This window comes from Odontesthes bonariensis, chromosome 20, assembly GCF_027942865.1.
Source record: "Odontesthes bonariensis isolate fOdoBon6 chromosome 20, fOdoBon6.hap1, whole genome shotgun sequence".
Lineage (NCBI taxonomy): Eukaryota > Metazoa > Chordata > Actinopteri > Atheriniformes > Atherinopsidae > Odontesthes > Odontesthes bonariensis.
The window spans coordinates 20,899,578-20,924,273 of NC_134525.1; the positions used below are offsets into that span (position 1 = coordinate 20,899,578).

A 24,696-nucleotide genomic window follows, 5' to 3' on the forward strand; every position below is an offset into this window, starting at 1 on the left:
ATCATCTCCCGTGCGTTAGATACTTTAGCTTGCTCATAGGACTTTTAAGGGCTAATTGAAGCTTTTAGCCTTGTTTATCTTTCTGTGGAGAAGGGAAACGTCAATAAGCACTTGTGGGTGATTGGGGATCGTAGCCTACTCTCCAAAAATATTCTACCCAAGTGTGCGTCCACTTAGTTAGCTTTAAACCAAATGATTGACATGGACTTTTGATGAGCACATTAGGGAGTCATACCTGAACCACCTTTCAGTAAACAAGGACAATAACTGCACTTACTGGCTCAAGGAGAAAGCGCTTGAGAAATATGTTCGCCTTTTGTTGTGTGCTGGTGCCATCTAGTGGAAGCAAGTGGTGCATGAAGAACTTTTTGTACGTTTCCAGATATTTGCACTGCTAATCAGCCAGAGGGGTCATGTACAATCAGGCAGTTTTTTCTGCCAGTCCCCGCGTCTTATCAATGAAACCTGATTAAACCTCAGATCACTGTGCTGCTGATCCTCTGGAAGCCTTTCGCAGACACTAAAGAACGGGAGAAAAAGGAAAAAGAGAAATGCACTTAACTTGGATTTATTGGTTTGGCACTGGCTCAAATAGGATTCAAGGGATAAATGCATAGTTGCCTTCATGTGGCGTAGCAGCGCATCAGAACAGTGCGTGACTTTGCTGCCCTTTGCACGCTTTCTGCCTGTTAAAACATGAACAGTGAGGAGGCCAACCTTACGTCTTGGGTTTGAAAAATTGCTTGTTAGCTTCATTTCCCACCACATTTGATCAGTGTTAAAGTTATAGTCATGAGTTACCTTTGTCTCGTTCTTGTTAAATGGATTTGGCTGCCATACCAATCAGATAGACACGTAAAAGTAAATGATGATACATTTAGAGACGACCATTCACTGTATGATATATATTGACCTGTGTGTGGGATCTATTGCTGTGATTTCTCTTGCTCAATGAGTCTGATTAGATCCTGACTGACCATAATGTCCAGTATAATTAATAGCTATCTGTCATTTTCATGAGGTCCTTTTAAGCTGGCAAGAGCTCTGGCCGGATTTAACAGCAAAAATGACCTCCATTTTCCCTTTAAAATCAATGGGAGTCTGATTTCGAGCTCAGTTCGTCTCAAAACTGTTATGCGCAACACTTGATGCTGTCTCTTTGGGTGAAGATAAGTTCAGCCCACTGTTTGTCATTTTCTAAGTCACAGCTCCCGTGGGAATGGATTTGTTAGTTTGGACTTGTGGAAAGTAGTTGTCCATTGTTTTAAAATAGTAATTGGAATTATTTCAGAATAGAAAGGACCATGACAAATCTTTCCTGGTATCTTTATAGCTTAGATTCAGACCAGTACTAATGTGAAGGGGACAAAGCAAATGAGCCAATATGTGCTTACACTAAGGCCTTGTTTAATGTAATTAATCTGAGCTTTCAAAATCAAATAATCTGTTTAGTCTTTATTACTACTCTGACATTACTCGACAGGTGGCGCACACACAGAGTAATTTGACTACCGGTGTACCTTCATGTTCTGTGACAATGGTTCCTATTGTTAAACAAATTCCTTTATTTATCAAGATTGTCTATATCGCAGAATACTGTATCTGTACTATATGTCCAAAGTCCTCTAACCCCCTTGCTGGGTCTGTGGTGTCACCGTGGATATGAGGGCAGGTAAGCGGAATCAGGTCCACTCGCTGATGTGGACAGTCAATGCCGCGGTGCGTTCAATGTTCTCCGTAAAAAACACAACAAACATACAACAATGTCAACGGCTACAAAAAATCTCGCCGTTTCTGAATAAATGAACAATTACATTATCGATATCGCCTTTGATGTTGACCAGACCCTTCCTAATCAGACAATGCAAATACCACATTTATTTAGAACATGTGAAAAAAAGGAGGGAGAGAGAGAGAGAGAGAAAGAGAAAGAAAAAGAGAGAGAAAGAAAACAAAGGCGGATATTTGTTAATTTCCATAATTTGTTAATCAGGCATAAGTGGCTGTTTTCAAAGAATGGTCTTGTGTTTTAAACCAAACAAAATAAAGGTTGTTAACCTCCATTTATAATCACTTTACATTTATCAAAGCACGACAGGAGATTAGGGGCAACAATGAAAATTAACACATGACAGGGACTTTGAAAAAATAAAAAGTTTATACATTTTTTATATTAGTTGCATTAGTAAAAAGGTAGGTAACGTTCCACATGTTCCAATTTAATCCAATATCCAGTTTTAAGTAAATCCGGGACAAATCTGAGACAAAGGACTACCACGATGTTTAATTTTAATGGTTGATTTCCAACAGCACCTGAAAGCATCAGCAGCGGTAGTGGGCAAGGCCTGCTCTCAGTAAGCAGAAACGGCTCTGTCAGTAAGCACAGACACCACCAGCACCACCCTGAGGAACCAGACACCACCAGCTGCTGCCACGGTTTCCCAACGGAGGCAGAGAGAGGGAAAACAGCAACAACGGGGAGGCCATAGGAGCGGACATTTCTTTCAGACCAGTAAGCACTTCTTAGTTTAGATCACATTTAACCGCCATTAAGGTAAACGAGGTGTCAGCTGTAAGATCGATGAAAGCGTCTCCAGCCGCAGAGACTCGAGTTTACGCGGGGATGCTACGGTGACCTGTCCCCTGCTATTGTCTGTAATCCGTAGGATATGTAAACTCAATTTCTCTACATTTGGTTAATATGCGTCTGAGAGACAATTCTTCAGGACTGCAGGGCTACCTGCTAACCTTAAGCTAATAGAGCTATTCGCTGTTGGTGGCCTTTGTCTCAAATATATATATATATATATATATATATATATATATTTAACTTAGCTGCTTTTAGTTATAAAACGAGGTAGCTTTTTAAACGATCTCGTCTATTGTTGTGCCCATGTCAGCTGTGAGGACGTCAAGCCTGTGTTTTGTTTGCTGTGAAATGTTGATGTAAAGCAAACGTTAGCCTGGTCTTCCGTAAAATACGTAAGTTACGTTGACACTATTTTTGGTGGTGTTTTAACCCTGTTATATAACGTGAACGTTTTTACCGATAAAGTTACGTTCCGAGATATTTAGGCTCTTTTTAGGCTCTTAAAATGCGCATTCAGCTTTAAGACTTTCTGGAAGTTTCTCTTAATGGGATTGGTTGGTTTCATTAGTAATCGCAACACCTCAGGTCTTTGATTGGCCTGTTGATGCTAGCTTCTGCAAAGTCCTGGGGGCAATTACCTTAAATTCAGTACTTTTCCGCTAACGGTTGCTGTTTTCAGAAGAGAATAACTTGTTGGAGGATTAATTTCAGCAATTATTCACTCATGTGATGTATGCAGCTAGCGTAACTTTGTTAATCTACTATCTTAAAAACATCAGTACAATGTTTAATTTAATTAAATAAATAAAAAACAAAGAGAGCAATTCAACAGTTATGAGCATGGAGTGCGGAAACAACAAATCAACCCACCCAGAGCCAGACATCTCCACTTCTGTACTGGTTAAACATGCCGTTTTAAAGGATTTTACTGAGGGGTTTGCTCATTTGTCATTAATTCATACACGGCCAAACAAAACAAAAAAAGATTCTGTTAGTCCAACTAAAACTGAGATCGAGCTTCTGAAAACCAGACTAATACATCCTGATAATGCGGGGGAGAGTCAAATTACTCCAGCATATGCACACTTCTGCCTAGACCTATAATGGACCTTCCATCTTTTTGTAAAAACCATAAACTGTAAGTGTACATAATACAGCCAAATTCCCAATTGAGATGCTCTTGTTCATATTTATCTGTTATAGTTTAATAGCCTGTAATAAATACATGCAACAGTGCAGGAGTTTTGCCATGTATCCTATCTAAACACCATTGCCTAACCTGATTTAAAAAAAAAAAAAACAGACATCTGGGTGTCATTCAGAGACCTAATTAAAGTCAAACCATCACTTCTACACATGACATTACGTTTCCTCTCTACATTTCTTGACTCTTACACTTCCGGACTGCAAATCTGGAATATCTTCAACATCCTCTACCAGTATCTGTTGCTGCTCTACTCTTTCCTCCAGACACTCTAAACGTTCTAGCTCCTGTTCTGGACACAGCTCACACCATGCATTTTCCACTAGTCCATCACAATCAATATTATTCCTAATCTTCTCTAAATCTTCTGCTTCTTTCTCAAAAATTCTGCCATTTTCGTCAACGACCACCTGCACCGAACGTCTAGAACCATCACTAAACCTAACATGCCCATTACTGTAAAACTGTTCAAAGGTTTGACAGTTTGCAGGTTTCAGTTGTTCATCACATCTATAAGGCAGGAACAGTTGCAATTTACTGCGAAAAAAGTTTTCCGAGTTCTTGGTTTTTGAAAACCGCGCATACCGAATGACAGCTGGTTGTGTGCGTGTTCTTTTGACTATAAAACCACACCGATTCTGTAACTGGATTGGATTCCGACATTTTTCATTTTTACTCAATATGCGATATTCTGATTCAAATCTTGCCAAACACATGTCTTCAAATGCCACATCTATTGGCCTACTCTTATAGCGGTCAACTAAACTAGTCATCCACATATTTTGAGAGGTGACATCCTCTGATGCAGCCCTCTGTCTTAAAGTACTCAACGGTAAGCTCATCCTCACAATATTATCCCCTGTGGGCACAAAGACGACTTTCCTTGAACATTCCTTTAAGTGCATATTTGTTAGTCTATAAACTGCCTCTTGTGCACTAACATCTCTGTAATGCAAGTACACAGTACCTAGATTTTTTAAGGCCTCCTTTGCACTAAGATTGCCCTCTTTGGATGCCTCTCTTTGGGCATTGCTCAACAGCAGCCCCATCTCCCTTTCTGCCTTAGAAATATAGGAGATGATGTACACAACACATGCATACACATCCACAACGTACTGGATGTCTGTATTAGCATTCCAGTATTTCAAGAGGGACGTACTATACTGATTAATCCACGACTCCTTAACATCCCTTTTTAAAACAACTTCTGTCTTCTTGCTAAGACGTTTATACGCCGATTATTTATTTTTTTTTCTTTTTATTTATTTATTTTTTTTAAAATCTCCTGATTCATTCGTAAAGCATCAAACAACTGCTGTACATTTTCAAAACTACCATCGTTCAATGCCTTCTTAACACTTGTTAAAATGTCATCAGCATGCTCTGCCTTCATCTCCCACCTGTTCTCTCCATGCTTTTCACATGTTGCATCCGTCGCATTTTCCTGACACTTGCAGACTGGTTCTACGCGCTTACGACTGATGAACGTGCTTGCAGATACTGGTCGAGGAAAATTGAAACGACACGTTGTATTCCTGTTTTTGCACGACTTTGAGTGGCGAGTGGAATGTTGTTGTACAGATGTGATAATGTCCAATAATGTGTCATCATCTGCTGGTAGTTCACATGTTACATATTTGTCAATAAACTGAACTACCTCTTCGTCACTGTTCCTGTCAATTAACGGAGCGTTCTCGATCCAGAACAAACAATGGACATGTGGGGAACCACGCTGCTGAAACTCGACCCTATAAAAGTAGTCAATTATTTTACCATTGTATGGAGACATCAACACCTCCTTTAAAAAACAATGCCACCGAAAGTCAAACATCCTAGCTGCAGTTACCGGATTCTGCCGGAACAGCTCACACCTATCAGCCCACTCCAACTCTTCAGCGGTCTGCGTTCTTCCAGCCTGTCGCAAAGCGCTATTAAGCAGATTTTGCCAACGCAGATCAGCTGAAGAAAAGGAACAAAACCAAGTAGGGACACCTAACTGACGAACACAAGCTAACAGGTCACTCTGCGCTCCCTGCCAGTACACTGGAGTTCCTCTAATAGGTTTCAAACCGATAGCCATCATCACACGCCAACAAATGTTTCAACCCATCGTCACTCTTCAATAGATTGTTAACCTTTGTCAATGTGTCACCTCCCCTTCCTTTTCTTAATGCTATGGACACATTGGAAACGACGTGTTCGACCTCCGACATGTACTGAGCAAAAAATATGTATTCTACATTCCGGGCAAATCTGCCATCAGCACTGTTATTAAAATAACGCGTTAATGTCAAACGGTGTGGTCGGCTATCATGATATGTATGCTGTCCCTGCGGAAACAATACTGGAAAACATTTGGCTTCATTGGCATGATCAGACAGCAAGCTAACAGGGCTATTTCCCTCTGCAGGAGCCACGTTCACAACAGCATCAAAATACTGGTCCAACACTTCTTGACCAATGTCTACAGGCACAAGACAACTGTCCTGAAACATACAGTGTTGCTGTCTGTCATGTAGAAGTTCATCCTCGCCACCATCAAAACTGGCTTCTACATTACAACCATTGTCTGCTCCTGAAATTACATCATCGTTCTCCCTACAAAACTCATTAAGCCATGCTTCATTAAACTGTATATCTTTCTAATGTACATTAATGTTTTTCAAACACTGCAATGCTTGCCTAACACGCATCATGTCCACAAATTCATACTCGTAATGACCCTTGTAAGTTAACTTACGCTTCAGCTTCACAGGCAACAAAGACCCCTCCATATTGGAACGTGGTAACAAATTATTCGTTTGAACAATGTTTGCTGGAACACATGTCACTGGGCCATGTACTCCATTTTGTCCACCTTTGGGCAAAGCTAACATCTTCATAAATGGTATATGTAGCGCGATCAAATGCTGTTCTAAACTATTCAAACAGGCCAGTTCTGCTGGAATGGGACACACAGTCAAATTGTTCCCTGCAGATTCTGTCGGTTCCTGTCCTCTTAGTATCTTACTATGACAGGTGTAACAGATCGAAAGCTTCCCTCTAGGTGTGTCAACCGAGTGACACGGCATCACACAACTGGCAACACATTTGTGCAGATAATGGTCAGTAATGCACTTTGCGGCTACAGCAGCTACAACTCCAGTCTTATTATAATCTGCCCTTTTACAGGTTAAAACCTGATGTTTAAACAACAACCTGTGGCAAACGCAACACACAAAATCTGGTCCATCTCTGACTTTATCTAAAAACTGCTGCATAACAAAGTCAAATTGCAGGCGCTTTTCTTTCAACTGCTGCCTATTCAGCTTCATACCTGCTGCAACACGCTGTTTATATTCAACATTTGCATACTGTGTTCTACTCATCTCCTTCTTCTTGGCTTGATACATGGAATTTGTCCTATACATGTTCCTATTCATTTTCCTACTCATTTCCTTCTTCTTGGCTTGATACGTGACATTAGTCCTGTACATGGTCCTACTCATTTCCTTCTTCTTGGCTTGATACGTGACATTAGTCCTGTACATGGTCCTACTCATTTCCTTCTTCTTGGCTTGATACGTGACATTAGTCCTGTACATGGTCCTACTCATTTCCTTCTTCTTGGCTTGATACGTGACATTAGTCCTGTACATGGTCCTACTCATTTCCTTCTTCTTGGCTTGATACCACCTGACATTAGTCCTGTACATGGTCCTATTCAACTTTATACACTGTAGCTCATCTCTGCTTTAAATATCAATTTTTTTAAATTTGATTTTATTTTGAAAACAGGAAGTTGGTACACCTGCAGTCGTCCTCTCCTTGTGTTTACTGTATAGTCTGCAATACGAGAGTACTTGAAATGTTGGAGTGTTTTGCGAATGTCTGTTGAATATCCAACTTAAAACTAACTTCACTGAAGTAGCATATGCACACTTCTGCCTAGACCTAAATTTTTGTAAAAACCATAAACTGTAAGTGCACATAATACAGCCAAATTCTCAATTGAGATGCTCTTGTTCATATTTGTCTGTTATAGTTTAATGCATCAGATGTTGTGGTTGAAAATCAGCCCATCAAGACTATGTGTCAACTCGTGGTTGCTTAAAACATTTCCAGACTGCCGCTCTGCTCTAATGAACTCCTAATTTGAAAACCACAGCATCACCCGACAGAATCCCCATTGAAGTAACTTGAAGACAGCGTCTATGCAGTTTATTTGTCCACTTATGTGTTACAGTGATCTCCCACAGATCGGATTAGTTATAAAAAGTTTACTCTTTTACCCTGTAGTAGCTATCTCATCTGAAGTATTTTATCAAGTGAAAATTTCATGCGATTGTGTGTCTTTAGTCAAATACAGTTATTCTGACTGAAGGAAAACATTGCTATATTAAAAAAGATAATTATTATCATGTATAACTTATCAGTAATAAGGATTATGACCTCTTCCAGTCTCGTATTGCAGGAATGAACAATGTATGGGCTTTATTTTTTTAATATAATGATTGAAATAGTTGATTTGTTATCCGAATAATGTTTTTAATAGATGAATTGCATCTCTGCAGCTCGAGATGACGAAAAGATGAACATGGATAAGTAGCTCAACACACAGGTTAAGTTAAAGTAAAAAAATCACAGAACGTAAAGTGTTACAAAGTATATCTTGTTGGCTTTTACCACAGGGTTGTAACATCTACTTTCATGAGACACGCTGACACTTTTTGAAAGGGAATGTATTGGAGCCAGGGATGCTCTGGAGTCAGTGCTCAGCTGCCATTGATACTATAGCACTTCAAGGCACATTTGAATTGAATTATCTTTTAACAGTGCGTTTTTTTATCCATCATTTATACAGTTCATGGTTGGAATGGAGATTTCATGTTGTGGATCCAATGGACTGCAGTCTGACATGAATTTATCTTGTTATCTTATCAGCACAATGACAGTATGAGCTCTTTGTGTTTCACTTGCCCTGATGCTTTATTTTGATGTAGACACTGAATACTAACTTCAGGATACATAATATCCATACATTTAAAACATTGCTGTATGTATTTGAAGCATTAACTGATCAGAAATGTTTTTTTTTTTTTTTTTGGTCTCGTGTTTGCAAGAGATGAGATTTTGGCACAATACCTACTTGTTGATTGGCAGAGCTTTTAATCAGCAGTAAGGTCCATCTTCTTTCTCCTTTTCTCGTTCTCCTATTAGATCTGACTGTTTTTAAAATCTAACAAGACAACAATGGTCTTAATTGGAGAGCTTTTTCTTTTCCACGGTGGCGCTCCCATCCCAGCAAACGGGACAGCGTGGCGTGTTCCCACATTATTTGTACTGTATTCTTTGGAGCCTTTTTGTTGCAATTTAAGCCTCTTTCACCATTTTCCATGAAATGGTCTGCAACTGAGCATGTTGGGGTCGTGTTTAAATGAGCAGCCTGGTACATTTCCAAACATTTGATCAGGTCTGAAGTCAAATATTCACCTAGATGAGCTTCTCGTCATGTGTGCACGATTTTGCAGGATTTCAAGCACAAATCCTTCTCTTGTTGCTTTGAATCATTTCAGGGAGGGAACAGATGTGTTATTGTGCTGCGTTTAGCTTTCACCTGCTTCTCTGTACTGTCAGCTGTGGTTTGTGTTAGGTCCTGGCTGCTCCGAGCTTGTTTTGTCCTGTGCTCTTGTCTTGTTAATGTCATGTGTGTAGTGTTTTTTTTTTTTTTTTTTTTTTTTTTTTTAGATGATCTCACTGACAGATCTCCTCTAGCTACCTTATTACGTTGCAATTTTAAAGTGAATAAAACAAAAGAGATATCATTTTATAGAATCACAATACATTTTTGATGAGCATTTCATGTTGTAAGAACAAACTGAATAACGAATATTTAACTTGGGAGTTTTTGAGTAGGCAGAAATCGTTAAAACGAGTTCTTACCTCGATTTTCTGCTAATGCAGAAACGACATGGTGAGTCAAGCTGGAGTGTAGGGTGAGGCTGGTTGTTTTTCTGCCACTTTGTTTCTTTTAAGACACAGCAGTTTGTTTAGTTTTCCCTAACTCCAGACAATCTCATTGGTTTTGGAATAGACCTTCCACAGCATCCCTGCCCTTTCCTGATGAAAGATGATAAGTAAGACTTGGCACTGAAAAACACTGAAGTTTTATATATATATATGCCAACATTTTATTCTGGTTTCTGGACTGGATCATTTGTAGACGCACTTGAAAAGCCTTCTGCTGTTTGCAGCATAAACACGATTGTTAAGTACGGCATCAGGGCAAAGACTATAATAGTCTAAATGTCAGTGAAGTCTTTGGACTACATTTTTCTGTAATCTGAGATCGTAAGAACGTGTATAACGTGTTTTGAATTCTTAAAACTTGTTCTAATCTTATATTTAGAGTGGGGAGTTGGGATTAATATTGGTATTGATGCACTCTTGTGGAATTTACCCAAACGTTTTTCTGGCTTAGTCGGACACTGACTAAGAACTGATCATGTTAATGGTGTCATAGAAAATTTAAATACCAAGTGCCCTAGAAATAATTCACATGGCAGTCCAAATAACGTGATCTTACATTAAATAGTCCAACCTCTTTGTATTTCTGGCTTCACTCTCGTTTTTTGCGATTTGCTGTTGCAAGAATTTGGCTTTTAATCCCACTCATCAGCTGTTACATAATAGTACCCCTTGAAAGGAGAACTCATTTGGCACACAGCTGGAAAAATAAACAAAAAAAAAAACTCGAACAGATGTTGCCATCTCCTGCTGCTCGACTTGCCTGGAAGTGTCTGCTTGTGTGGACTCCCATTCTGCCGTTGCTACATGAAAAAACACGAGCACAGATCAGACCATACTGCCAACTTCTCCGCGGGGCCTTTTCTACCTCTGTGCAGCTCCCTGAACCAGGGAAGTTGCTCTTGGTAAACTTGTCAAAGAGATTTAAATCACCAGCAAACATCGTCCCTTCAGCCGGCTCCTGTAAACAGAGGAGGAGCAGCTGGCTTCTCAGGTCTTCACCCCTCATACAGTGCAGAATTAGGTGCAATTTGTATACCTATGAGTGCACTTGCATTCATTAGACGTGAGCTAGCTTGTGTCTATGCATGAACTTCAGATTCAAGCTCAGGTGGTAAATGTAGAGAAGCACATTGTAAACCACTCGCATTTCATAAGCTGAAACCACCAAAGGTTTTCTTTTTGGTATCAATAATCAAAATGGGTGTCAGGGTAGTGCACTAAAAGGTACTCTGGGCTCCTGTTTTTACTCTAAGCAGCTCTGCTCACCTCTGATTGTTTACATCACAATTTAACAGTCAGTTGATTTAAAAAAAAAAAAAAGAAATCCTGTCCACTGATGCATGATGGGATTGGCTGACCCACATGTGCTCTGTTCACTCTGACGAACAGTTCACACTGAGCATAGCAGGAACCCATCCCATATGGATTGACTGCGTAATGCTACTGCAAGGCGTAAATCTGCATGCAAGTGCACAAATACACATGCAAAGTGCAGAACCATGAGCTAGATATCTAGCAGTTGCTTTTGTCCATTAAATCCCAACTGCTGAAGGGACCCAGCGAAGTTTGAGTGGGTCAGTAATGGCTGAAGTTGGGGAGGAAAAAGAAGCAGCATTTACAAGAGACTTTGATTTGATTTGAGCTTTTGTTCAAATCAAATCACTCACCCTCTGGGCCATATCCCATTATTCAGACTGTAGCCTATGGATGAGGATGTGAGTAGAAAGGTGGACATGATAGTTGTTTGGACAAAGAGTTAATATTAAAGTGTCAGAGAGGAGAACTGAAATTACTGCCGGACATGAGCATCTGAAAGCGGAGTCAAGTGCCTGTACCATGTTCCAACCAAGAGACACTCACTGGCACTGCCATGTGCCAAACACCCACAACCCCCCACATAACACAAACACAATCTAACCGCAAAGGCCACAAGTTATAAATAGCAAACAAATAGGACACAGTAGACTCATGTTTTGCTCCCTGGTTTGTTTATCTTCTTCGATATAATAACTAAGAGAAAATCCTCAACAGTTTAGGATTGGTTTTGGGTTTGCTTTCGATTTTTGTCTCATTTGATTTTCACTTGTCTGGAGAAACCAAATGCTTGTTTATTGCTTTTGATTGTTAATGTTATAAAGTGTGGAAGGAAATCCTGAAAGTTTTTTAAATGTATCAGTTGTGGTATTTTCTCAGGCTTCAGCAAAGACTTTATTTTTTTTTTTTTTTTGTGTTGGTCTTTTAGGAGGCTGTAGAAAACCAAGAATAGGTTTTGGTTTATCTCTAAGCAGATGTTGATTCTTCCTTCCATTCTCTGCTACGACTCCATTAAAGTGAGATAAAGATCGTGGGACATTTTTGTAATGTGAAATCAAGACTGGACTGTGGCCTGATGTAACAAACTGAAAGGTTTTTAGAGAAATTACATCCTCAGAGCCAAAACTGGTCAATTGTGTAGCTTAAGTTTGGGCTTAAAAACTGCATCTGTTCCTCTTTTAATGAGCCTAATATTTAGGTTATTCCCTGACTTTTTTTTAGGGGGGCTTTTATGCCTTTAATTGACAGGAAAGTTCAGAGAGACAGGAAGCAAGGGGCAGAGAGAGGGGGAAAGACACGCAGCAAAGGGCCGTCCGATGCGAGACTCGAACCGGGACTCGAACCGGGGCCAGCTGTAGCGAGGACCGTAGCCTCTGTACATGGGGTGTCCGCTCAACCCACTACGCCACCGACCACCCCCCCTGACTTTTAACCCAATGTGAAAGTCTTTTTTTTTTTTTTTTTTTTTGATACGCTTTCTTTTGTTTTTAATAATTTATTTTCATGGCTCCAAAGCATGGTGTATTATTGATACTTCGGTCAGAGACAGCACCCTACAGTCTGACTTGTACATCACTTAATCCTCCAACTGCAAGTTGAGACTCCAAAATCTGTTCTCCTATGTGCCATTTATTTGATTTACTGAAGACTTTGAGAGACCACAATTTGCCAGAAATGGTTAAGTTCATGTGTAGGTGTTGTAAGCATTGATCATGTTCAGAAACACTGCAGCTTAAGAAGTGTGTTTTGATCGAAGGTTACACCCGACTGTTTTCTTCTTGAATGCTGACAAAAGGCAGATGAATTGCAAGCCACTCATTTGTGGGAGTTAAATGTCAAATGTTTTACTGGTTTTAATAATCCACCTGATTGAGAATCCTGTAAGGAGGGAATTGAGTATACATTTAATGGTCACACGCCCATTGAGTTTATTTGCTGTAAACCTCTCAAAATCCGATAGAAGAGCATGATTAAGTTACTTATGTTAGTTACCCTGATTTGATATCATCCAGTAAGTGTAAATGCCTGCGCCTGGGAAAATTTTAAATAAACATGAACCTATCGAGCTAAGGCATACTTTTCATGCAGTCAGATATACATTTGTGGAGCAGATGTACATCTTTCCATCTTGGTGCAAGTTGAGATTTGTCCTTTTTTCTTCTTCTCTGTCCTTCAGAAAAGCAAATGTGCTGAAAATTCAAACAGCTGAAGCGTCTTCTTAAACTTTTGTGTCAGACTTGTTATGTCTTGTTTATTTAAATTTTTTAAGAGGTTTCGTAACTTCGTTGTTACGTCATTTTTGAAAGAAAAAAAGAATTCACGGCCTTGTTGCCGACTTCAAAAATAAAAAGGGGACAACATGTTTCATATTTTCTTATAGCCTCAGGGTGAAGGATGATCACTTGAGTTATTATATCATTTTGCTGGGCTTGTCTTAGCTTAACTGTCTTCTTTCCAGCATTGCTATTTCAGTAGAGTGCAACAGTGTTGGGTATTTCCAGCCCTTTTCACTGCCAATACCCCCTTCCTCCCCTTTTTAAATGTACCCGGTATCGTGCTGGTCACACGTGGCTGTGCTCAGTTGCAGTTTGTTGGGCTTCGCACTGTCAATCTAACGTGTCCTAACAAAACCTTCCTATTTCCACAGAGGCCACGCAGAGGACCCTCGCTTAAAACGGCGCCTGCACGCAAACACTCGCATACAGAGCCATGGGGGAGTACTACCAGATATTAGGAGTTCAGAGAAATGCAACACCAGAAGACATCAAAAAAGCGTAAGCGCCCTTGAGTGTTTTATGTTCCATTTTCTCCTGACGTTACTGTTAAATGTCGGCCACTCGTGGGGTGTAATAAGTTAATAATATCCCCCTGGAGTTGTATAAACTGACACAAGGAGAGGGAGAATGCAGTGCAGAAAGTTTCCACTCCTCTTCCTGTAACCTTTCTGCTGTCAAATGCCTTCCCCCTTCACTCACCCACTATTACTCGCAGTCACCTAGTGAACGAGGGGGGGGGGGCTCTAGCTATTAACTTTTCCTCCTCACTGCTTTCTCATGAACAGGCTTTGTTTTGATAAGAAAAGTGACGACTCAAGGACAGAAATTAGCCTGTTAGAAAATTTAGGTGTTCAGGCGGACATTAAAAGTTATTTTGGGTGAAGCAGTGCATCACAAATGAAGTAAAAACACCAGGCATGAGAAACCACAGAGCAGCACTGATTGTTGCTGATTAGATTAATCCAACCATGAAAGCTTTGAGTCTGCTGTACCTGACTGTAAAGTGTCATCAACGTAACCCCGTGACAGCTCATTCTCACTGGTTTGCCTTTAATTTAGTCTAAGCCTGAATCTCGCACTCTGGAAGAATTGACACCTTCGGTGACCCCTGAACTTTTCATCAGGCAAAGATTGCATTTTCTTGTTGGTTTACGAGTGAATACCTGCTTGATAATGTCAGGATTTAGCAGAAGATGCAGCCTCTCGAAACAGCTGGATCATGTAGAGACTCTTTGTCTTGTTTGTTAATCAAATTTAATGGATATTAAATTACAGTCAGGAGGTCAAGTGATAATACTAACCTCAGTGATGTTCAGCATGGACATGGATTGCTCAGATAAAGTCTCCTCTCACATCTGCTGGAGAATTAACAGGCCTCTGACTACAGAGACTGGTATGTTGGTCGGTTATCAGCCACACATCATTGTTCACCTCGTTCTGGCCGTCTGACCTATGACCAGGCTTTAGACGGCAAGACAATGTCACAGACTGTAACGTAGATGTCAACTACAAAGACCGTTCGCTGTTGGTCTGTAAGGGAGTGAATCCCTGGATTGTGTGAAGCCTTTTTTTCTTGCTGATTTTCAGTCCCTTGTCTTGCTCACAGCTTCTATGTGTCTGCTGCCGGGCTTAGAAACAAACAGCTGATGCAGCGTAAGCCGCTGTGCGAGGCCCACGCTGCTTGTCAATGCAGCTCAGGCAGTCTTTGTTATTTCTGCCTGGGTGTGGAGAAGGACAGCGTGTATAGAATTTGCGGCAGTGTGCATGTGTTTGGTGATGTCATGGCTGTCACCCTAAAAAAAGACATGTATATGTAATAAGTTTGTGACAGAGGGGTGTCTTGTTATTTGTAGGGACACGTTTTCATCTTCCAACCTCTGTATAAGTGCTCCGTTGCTTGTAAGCTTTTGTGTCTATTTTTGCTGTGTGTGTGTGTGTGCTGTAAGTATAAAGTATTTGTGTTTTAGTTACAGAAAACTGGCATTAAAATGGCATCCAGACAAGAACCCAGACAACAAGGAGGAGGCAGAGAAAAAGTTCAAAGAGCTGTCAGAGGCCTATGAAGTGCTCTCAGATGGTAAGATTTCACATTGCGTCATGTGACGTAAAGACAAGACATTTAATGAAACTGTCAAACACTGGTACAACATTGTTAAAAGTTATAAGAGTCTGCGTCGCAATAGTGAGTCTCCTCTGTTTTGTCTGTATGAATGACCCAAAGGGTCAGCGGATTAATGAGAAGATCTTTTTTTATGCCAATATAGTGCAGCAGCTCAGTGAAAACAACTTGTGATCACGTGTGTTACGAGTAAGCAAAGACTAGAGCACAAATCAATGTAATAATTTACTCTTAATTTATCATTTAATCTTTTTCTCTTTTGGTGGGAACGTTCCACTAATGTCCTGTTATGACGTTTCCTTAACCGAGCATTAACATTTATACTCCCTGATGTCTCAGATCAGTGAGCATTTTTACATTGCACAAGAAAAAAGCAAAGTGTTACGTTGGTGTAACCAAAACCAGACTTTTTAAGTGGCGGTAAGCACGTTTGTCTGACCAACATCAAACTGGACGAACACGCCCAGCTGGGGATCAAACCACTTCTGCGGGTACACATTCAACTCGGCACAAATGGGCCGAGGCTCTCAGTGCATGCTCCACAGTTCCATCTTAGTATAAAAACAGGAAAGTGTAAGTGTATATTAATACAGCTGGATTCCCAATAAAGCTGCTCTCATTCACAGCCCATTAAGACTTCCTGTCAACTCGAGGTCACTTAAAGCATTTCCAGACTGCCGCTCTGCTCTGATTAAAATCCTGATTTTTGTAACCACAGCATTATCTGACAAACTCGCCATTTGAGTAAATCAAACAGCATCTGTGCAGAGAATTCAGCTATTACTATACTACATGTAGGATGAACTCCCACAGAGGCCACTGAAGGTCCTGACTGTTTTCTGACATCGTCCACAGTGTCAAAGTGTCAGACCCACTTCAGTAAATAACTATGTGCGATTTAAAAAGTTCTGAAATGAATGTTTGTTAAAGTGTCAGTTTGATAAAGCTGATTTATTGTCCCTCCACCATTTTTCTCGGAACAAACAGTTTTCACACAGGAGGCATAGACTTGCAATGCAGTAATTCTAGTTACTCGAGTGGCTGAAACTAATAGCATAGATACGATGGACCGTCAGGAATTCAAAAATAGGGCTTAGAGGAAACAGAGGAAACCTGTGAGACTTAATCAGTTGCGGTTTTGTACCACAGTCACAAGATGCAGATGCGGTAGGTGTTTACAGTCTTTAGTTTCAGGGTTGTTGAATTGGAACTTGTGTCACTTTGGTTTGGTTTTAATTTCAATTTGTCTCGTGTGTCAAGACGACTTTTAGTTCAAGTATAACTTTGTTCAGGCTGAAGTTGTCACAGCCTCGCAGATAATGAGATAAAAGCTTTTTAACATCATTTCAAAGTGGCAAATTAAGTCCCATAGAAGTGAAACGGTTCAGGATCGAGAGTTTGCTTTAAATGACATAATTATCAAATGGGTTTGTCTATGTTTTATTAAAGTGAGCCCAGGACTTAAGAAAAAAGAAACAGGTTGGATTGAGTTTTTGCATGATGAGATGTTTTGCTTTTTCATGAGACAAAAATTTGATCTGAAGTTTGAACGTTCATGTAATCGACCTTTTGGTCATTTACTTTTAGTTCTGCGATAATTAAAAGGGAACGTGTGAGACCAAATGCAGTTTTGCACTGTTTTATAATGAGTATTTAGTTTTACAACCCAAGTGCGAGGAAAGTTGGAACCGGGGTTTTGTTTTGCCAGTTAATCCCTTCTCAAATTCTTTTCCTTCTGTCCCAGAAAACAAGAGGAATATTTACGACCGGTACGGCAAAGAAGGCCTCTCGGCAGGAGGAGGAGGAGGAGGAGGTACGGAGAGGATTATCCAAATAGCAGAATATGTTTGTGTTATTATAAGGATGAAAAATAACATTAGATTTTTAGCCTGCTACCTGTTTGATTCAGGTGGTTCCAACGTGCTTCCATCTTTGTGTTTGATTGGTATTATTATGACTTACATTGATGGCTGTATTTGCGATGAGATTAAAAAATGCTTTATATTTCTTGAATGTTTCACAGGAGGCCACTATGATCACTTCGGCGGCAGCAGCTTCACATTCCGAAATCCTGAGGACGTTTTCAGGGAATTCTTCGGCGGCAGAGATCCATTTGCAGATTTTTTCGGTACGTCCTTCCTGTCCGTTCACTCACAGCCACTAATGGAGTTTGTTGTGTTTATAGATGCATGAAACGGAGGAGAGACACACGGGTGGAGGGGGTATGCAGAAGCTATTATTAACCTGTAAATTTTATCTGGTCAAAAATATACACCGGTGGCCTGGAAAATCTCAACAGAGAGACAGAAAAAGCAGCGGGTTTATGATTTTTCCATGTCCTAATTAGTTTGCCCATTAGCCAGCAGTTCCTGTGGTGTGAAAATATGGTGAGTGGAGCGTTCGACCCAGGCAAAAAAATCCCAGTGCTAATCCCTCACTGCGCCGTGATGTGCATCTGCAACACACTCTGCACAGTTCATTCAGGAGGTCGTCTGCCACTAAATGTCACACACTGGAAAACACTGAATGTCTCTGCAGGGTGTCGACTTCAGCTTCATTATGTGCCCAGATTCCATTTAATAGGATCTAAACCTTTAGTTTTGTTTACATAATCCTTTGCATAAATGTAAACGCAATTGTCTAATTACAGAAAAGCAAAAGATGCTTCAGCTACGGTGCAAGGCTGATATATATGAAAAGAGCATTAAAATCCAAAGATGAGGAATGAATTGAATAGATGCAAATAATTACATCTACAAATGGAGAACAAAACAAGCTGCATTTACTATGGGAGCTGAGGGATTTCTGTGGTGATTAATTCATTTAAATCTGTATTTGTTCATACAAAGAAACACTACATTACCTTTGTCGTTCCTCCTCATTGTTGACATTTGTGGCTAAATAATTTAGATTGATTTTAAAAGAGTTTCTGTAAACGTTTAGAGTAGATTCTAATCTACTTACTTACCGTGTTGATGGGGGCAATAGAGTTGGGTAAGTAAGGGTAATGCAGTGTTGGTCAGTGTCTTTTGGCACTAAACAGTTCATTGTTAGTAGTTGTAGTAAGTATTATACAGTGGTATACTGTTGGTGATTGTCCCGGGGCGTCTGGGTTCAGTGAGAGGCGAATTGATAGGCATGTGCAGTTCACCTCATGTAGCTCTAAATAAGGAGTTTGGACGCAGGCACAGGATGGATTTGAGCGTCTACATCACTCAACTGGAATGCTTTCAAAAATAGCTTCCGTATTAAAACAAAAACAGATATAATAACGCCAAGTGCGCACTCTGGGTCACAGCACATGTAATATGTGTTGTGATTTAAGCTCTCATCTGTTGGTCATTGATTGCTTTTGTAAATTTCCTAAACCGTGCTGACATGTTACTGTCGTGTTGCTATAAGATAAGCTGGCAGAACACAGCTGTTGCTGTTTACTCTCCTCAATAAATAGTGACCATTAAAAAAAACCTGCTAATCATAAAGCTGTCCACAGCACCATGCTGAAGATCAAATTCTATTTTCACTCAAGATAATCTTTATTATACTTGACTGATTGGCATGCAGCTGGGTATATCAAGTTAATTTCAACGCTTAAGCGTATTCCCTTCAAGATCCAATTTGGTTTTCTCAATCCTCCTTAAGATGGCAGCCAGAGACATCCAGATATGCTTTAAAGTCCCATCCGGCCTCCAGCCGAGGCTGTCCAGCAGCTTGTCTCAGTGAGCAGCAGCAGCTGGTCCTGTGGATCTGTCACTCAGTCACATCAGTGTCCAGCAGAGCGAGGGGAGGGGGCCAAGTTGGCCCAACATGCTGTTGAGACAAATAAACACAGCGGCAACGTCCTAGTCGTCTGCCAAGAACAGCACTCTTATTTTCAAATGAACGTGAAGAAAGAAAAACACGGGGCAGGAGATGTTAGCTGACTCTTCTCTGAACTGGTCCAATGTTGGACATAAAACACAAATTTGACAAAAATCCAACTCCGTTTTAGCAGATTTAATCACATGTATTTTTCTGTATGTTACCAGTTTTTCTACATGATGGAATTGCCTTTATAATTTAACATAGTCTTCGCTCTTAAATTGACCGGTCTGTGAAAGATTTGTCGGACCACATCTGCATGAGTGACCCCCTTTAATAATGCCTTGGCGTTTTCCTCGGTTCTCTATTTCTGTTCACTAGTCATAACTCAAGAATTGAACCACAGTCCAAGAGTTTAAACAACATTCCTCGCCAGCTTCTTGTAGAGCTCTGTTAGAGCTCATCTCCCTGTCCTTTAAGGTAGTCTTCTTAGCAAATGGACAGTAACACAATAACAACTCTGGTTAGGGGAGACTTTTATTTTAAGCTTTCTGTTCAAGGCTTTCTTGCTGCAGCCTTGGTACATTCAAGGTTGAAGGAGGAGTCTTCTTTCAGCGAATGGTGGCAGTATCCAGCCTTGTCCTGCTGGACTCACCCAGATTGGCTGAACACAATTAGTAGCAGGTCCACGGGGCTTAAGGATGAGAACTGGTGCTTGACACTTTGTCAGTTTTTAGGGATAAGAGTGTTCCAAAAATGAACAAATGCTGTGTCATTCATCACTGCTTTTTCCTAATCAGGCACTTTAGTTTTTAGAAACGGCAAATGTTTTCCAAAAAACAAAATGCTATATAAAGAAGCCCAACAGCAGATGAATAACATGAATCATTCAGAAGCTAAAGCAATGGATAGATACAGATATTTCCTATTTGCCCAAGGAGTGAATACCAACGTTTCAGATTTTTTTTGTCTTATGAATATTTGATGCATTAATAACGTGTCATGGTCTTGCGTAAGTGCGTTTGTCATTCACACATGACTGTGATTCCTTCACAGCCGATGACCCGTTCGACGATTTCTTCGGCAGCGGTCGCAGCCGTCAGCGAGGTGCAAGCAGAGGCAGGATGGGCGGTTCCCTTTTTGGTTTCGGCAGCTTTCCAGCGTTTGGGCCCGGCTTCTCAGGGTTTGATTCAGGTGGGCACATCCCAACAATAAATTCTGATATTGAATCATCATTGATATGTAAGGAATTAAATGGTTTATGCGACGATCATATTGTTGTGGAGCGACTCTTATTTAACCTGCAGCCGGTGGTGAGGTTTTCCACCCACAACAAAGGGGTAAAAAAAAAAAAAACTGCAACATGGCAGTGCTTCACCAGAGCCAGGCTCTGAAACGACCTATCTTATGCTTTAAGCTTTTATGCTCATGGTGCATCAACAAGAGAAAGATGCAAAGCAAAAGATCTGCGCCATCAAACCCTTTCTGTGTGGACCTCCTTCAAAAAGCAAAAGCAAATGCGAATGACGTCCAGTACAAACTCTTCCTGGTAAAGCTAGCATGTCACAGGTTTACAAAGACTTTTCACTGTTATTTTTTCAAAGCATCCCGTATTGTATTTATATGACACATTGTGCATGATATTAATTATAGCATTGCATCGCTAAAGACTGTAACTGCAAAATGTACAGGTGTTTTGATGAGGATGACTTGATGTGTGTGTCCACGTGTCGTAGGGTCGGAAAAATGTTGAATAATTCCTCTGTGATTTTGAATAGTGTTTTCTCTTGAAATGTACATCCCAGATGTTTGGTGGAAGATACAGTTGGGAAGAAGTCACCCATTTTTTTCCACCCATTTTAACCAACATTTTTTTTATTGATGAATGAATTTTGCCAAAATGTTTGCTCTATAGGTTTTAACTCATTTGGAGACGTGGGTGGAGGAGGGTTCACCTCCTTCTCTTCTTCTTCGTTTGGTGGCAGTGGCGGAGGAGGAGGGATGGGTAACTTCAAATCGGTGTCGACCTCCACTAAGATCGTAAATGGCAGAAAAATTACCACGAAACGGTACCTGAATGTTCACGAATCGGCATTTAAAAGACGTTTGTAATCATCGTTTCTCCCTCGATATCTAAAGAGTCTTTTGTCTGTGTCTGCATGTGAACAGGATTGTGGAGAATGGCCAGGAGCGGGTAGAGGTGGTGGAGGATGGTCAGTTAAAATCTCTAACAGTTAATGGTAAGGAGCAGCTACTAAGACTGGATAACAAGTAATTATGTCGCCACAATATTTGACCAACACACCGTTTTTCTCATCTGGAAAAACTCCTGCAGTCGGTCTCTTCTCTCTCTTTCCTCGTGCATTTCATTCCCAAAGAACATTTTTTCTCATTTTAGCTTAGCAGCCAGGGAGGCGAGAGACATTTTCTCAGTATTTGTATATTTGTATTTATTCTCTTTATTTTTTGGGGGGACCAGCTTGCTGGGGTTATTTTTTTTGTTTTCTACAATGATTAAATTGTACTTTTCTGCAATATGTGCACAAAGTAGAGTATGTGCTGTATATTTTTTTCAATTTGGGGTGTATATTGTCTTGTCATGTTGTTGCAGGAAACGAGATGCTGTTCATTTGACTTAACGCATGTCATTTTTGCTCTTTTCATTTGACCAGTTTAACAAGTGAATGAGAAGCTTAACCAACCTCACCCTAATGTGTTTAACATGAACTTCACCTTGCTAACCTGTTGGCTCCTGTTCATGCGAGTGTAATAAGAATGGCATAGATTATTAATAAATTAATTATAACACTTTGAATTTTTCTTTTACATTTGTTTGTTTGGGGAAAAAAAAATCCACAGTGTGTTTGATTTGTTTGTGCATGATTGCTGTTCGAAGGAGGCTGTGGTATGGTTTCACTTTTAACTACGCCAGCAGCTCAAACTGTGAATCTGATCCACAAAACTTTACAGTGTTGGCGGACACACGCTTTTTTTTTTTTTTTTTTTTTTTTCTTTTAAAGAGCTCAGATTTGATCAATAAAGTCTAGTTTGTGGAAGTTCACGGAAAATACCACTGCAGTCACCTGGAGTCTGTGTGTTTCTTTTTTGCTTGAGTGCCTTTGAATCATCTCACTGCTCATGGACATGTGTGCGCTGTCTGTTTGTGCCTGATCACGATTAAAAATCTGCTTTCCACAACTGCAATAAATGGAAACCACACCGGCTGGTTCTTTTTGTGCACTCACTCTCCATCAAACAGCTCATTGTGTGCAGTATCTTAACATACTAATGTCTCAGTGACTCACATTAGGGCTTGGTCCACTGCCTTACAGCACAGTACACCAGAACTGTGTGTGTATGTGTGTGTGTGTATTCTTACAAGTAATAATCCTTTTCATTTTTCATTTACAAGGTGAGTATAACTCTTAGTTTACAGGAAAGACACGTCTGTCTTCATATCTTGTTTCAAACCCCGAGGTCTTTTTTTTTTTTTTTTTTTTTTTTTTTTTTTCTTTGCTCCCTCTGTGGTTGGTATGCGTTACCTATACAAACCAGGTGAAAATGTAACAACGCCCATTGTGAGGATTCTTCTGCCTTTGCCTGTACTTTCTCCCTCATCACCCCTCCCATGGGCAGACTTTGTTATAAAAGTGCTTACATTGCACATAATTTTCCCTCAAACAGAACCTGAGCTCTGCTGATACGCTGCCGCTCTCATAGTAAATGCACTGTTCAGTCTGTTTAACTTCTCATTGTATGTTTAAACAGAGATAACACATGATTATGTTTGGAGACAATAGATATTGTTGCACCAAACATGACAGGCTCAGAATCTGGGTTAAGTTGGGTAAAGACTGTGATTACAGCTGGCCCAGAGGAGAAAAATAAGTGTTTCTTGAGGAATGTGCTCAAGGCTAGTTTATTTACACAAGCCCCAGTGCATGTCTGTGTGACACATCAGGAGAGTGGAACTGATTAGAAAGAGCAGGGTGAGGCCATTAGTGAGTCAAGCTAAAACGTTGAGGCTTCACCAACATTGACCCTGTTTGTTTTTTTTAGCATATGCGACAGCTATACATATAAAATGTGTTTTAAGTGGACATGTTCGGCGGTTTGAATGCCGCCCCTTATGTTTAGCTCGTTTGTCTTTCAAATTTTCAAACGAGTTCCTGTTGAGGCTGCTAATGCGCTTGCGCAGTCGTGTTGCTAGGTGACACTTCAGCTCTGCGCCAGTCTTTCTTACAAAGCCTGAATACGGCCTCTTCCTTCAGTGTGTGTTTGTGTTTGAATGTGAATAGTGAGATGAATGTTAGTGTTTTTTCTTCTTCTTTCGTATTTCAGCTTAATTGAATAAAATCAAGATACAATTTTACACAAAAAGACGGTCACAAAAGAATGGTAATAAGGTGTAGCAGTAGGAGTTGCAATAGTGCTGTAGCTCCCTCTTCTGGACACTGGAGTCAATACTGTTGATTTGGTCTCAGAAACTTAATATAGCCAATGTTGGACATATACGTCGCTATATGTCCGTAGATAAGTACTAAGGGGTGCAGTAAACTGGAATTGTAATTCCGCGATGTTTTCAGTGACTATTACTTGAGCCCTTGTTCAAAATTTGCACCAATTTATTTTGAATTATCTGTTGGCATACACTTTTCCAAATTTCCTTTAAATGTACAAAAATTCTGATGCCATGGGCAGCATCTTCAGCGTTTATTCGTATTGGACGTTGGAGACAAACTTGTTGGGAGGTAAAGTTATCAGTAAATCTGTTTAAAAAGTACATGTAACCATGTTTGTGTGTTCAGATTAACCAAGTTAGTAAGTTTATATATGGCTTCTGTACATATTCAGACCCTTAAAAGGAAGCGCCCTTTCCGCATGTTCACCGTTTAATTTTGCAGTTAAAAGCAGTCCAAATAACCAGGAATGGATTACTTCACAGATCACTTAATTTAAATCATTATTTTATGCCCATGACCACCAAAAATGTGTGAAAGGTATAGAAAGAATACAGTACATTCAGAACATTATTAGATACCCCTGACAAACAAGAGAAGAATTGCTTTTCTCCAGATATTAGAGGGGGAATTTTGAGGGTGGTCTTTCATGTGGCCACTAGATGACACTGTTGTATACAAAAGCGTAACACGAGTGGGACAAAAGATCATTTCTGTGAGAACAATCACAGAATCTGGGGTAATTATTGGATTAAATTGAGTGATATGGCCATGTAGACATTTCTAAAAAAAAAAAAAAAAAAAAAAACTGAATATCAACCACATAATAAATGCATTTTTAAATGTGACGATACATTTTTTTGTCAATTATTTGGTAAATTTGTCACATCCTTCAGCCATGGAAGGAGTTGATCTTTGAAATA

The 24,696-nt window shown here is 40.1% G+C and overlaps 1 protein-coding gene across 2 annotated transcripts in view; it reads left to right on the forward strand.

Moving 5' to 3' along the window:
- The first annotated feature begins 2,351 nt into the window (after positions 1 to 2,351).
- Positions 2,352 to 24,696, forward strand: part of dnajb6b (DnaJ heat shock protein family (Hsp40) member B6b) — a 29,720-nt gene continuing 7,375 nt past the window's right edge. Inside the window, exons 1-8 of one of the 2 annotated variants that reach the window (XM_075451927.1) lie at positions 2,352 to 2,512; positions 13,765 to 13,891; positions 15,361 to 15,470; positions 17,257 to 17,325; positions 17,536 to 17,640; positions 20,370 to 20,507; positions 21,229 to 21,382; positions 21,483 to 22,128. In XM_075451927.1, coding sequence (XP_075308042.1) covers positions 13,827 to 13,891; positions 15,361 to 15,470; positions 17,257 to 17,325; positions 17,536 to 17,640; positions 20,370 to 20,507; positions 21,229 to 21,382; positions 21,483 to 21,588 — 747 coding nt within the window. In that variant the 5' untranslated portion in view covers positions 2,352 to 2,512; positions 13,765 to 13,826 and the 3' untranslated portion in view covers positions 21,589 to 22,128. Of the gene's footprint in view, positions 2,513 to 13,764; positions 13,892 to 15,360; positions 15,471 to 17,256; positions 17,326 to 17,535; positions 17,641 to 20,369; positions 20,508 to 21,228; positions 21,383 to 21,482; positions 22,129 to 24,696 lie in introns of those variants that run through there. The other variant, XM_075451926.1, reaches the window with a different exon arrangement.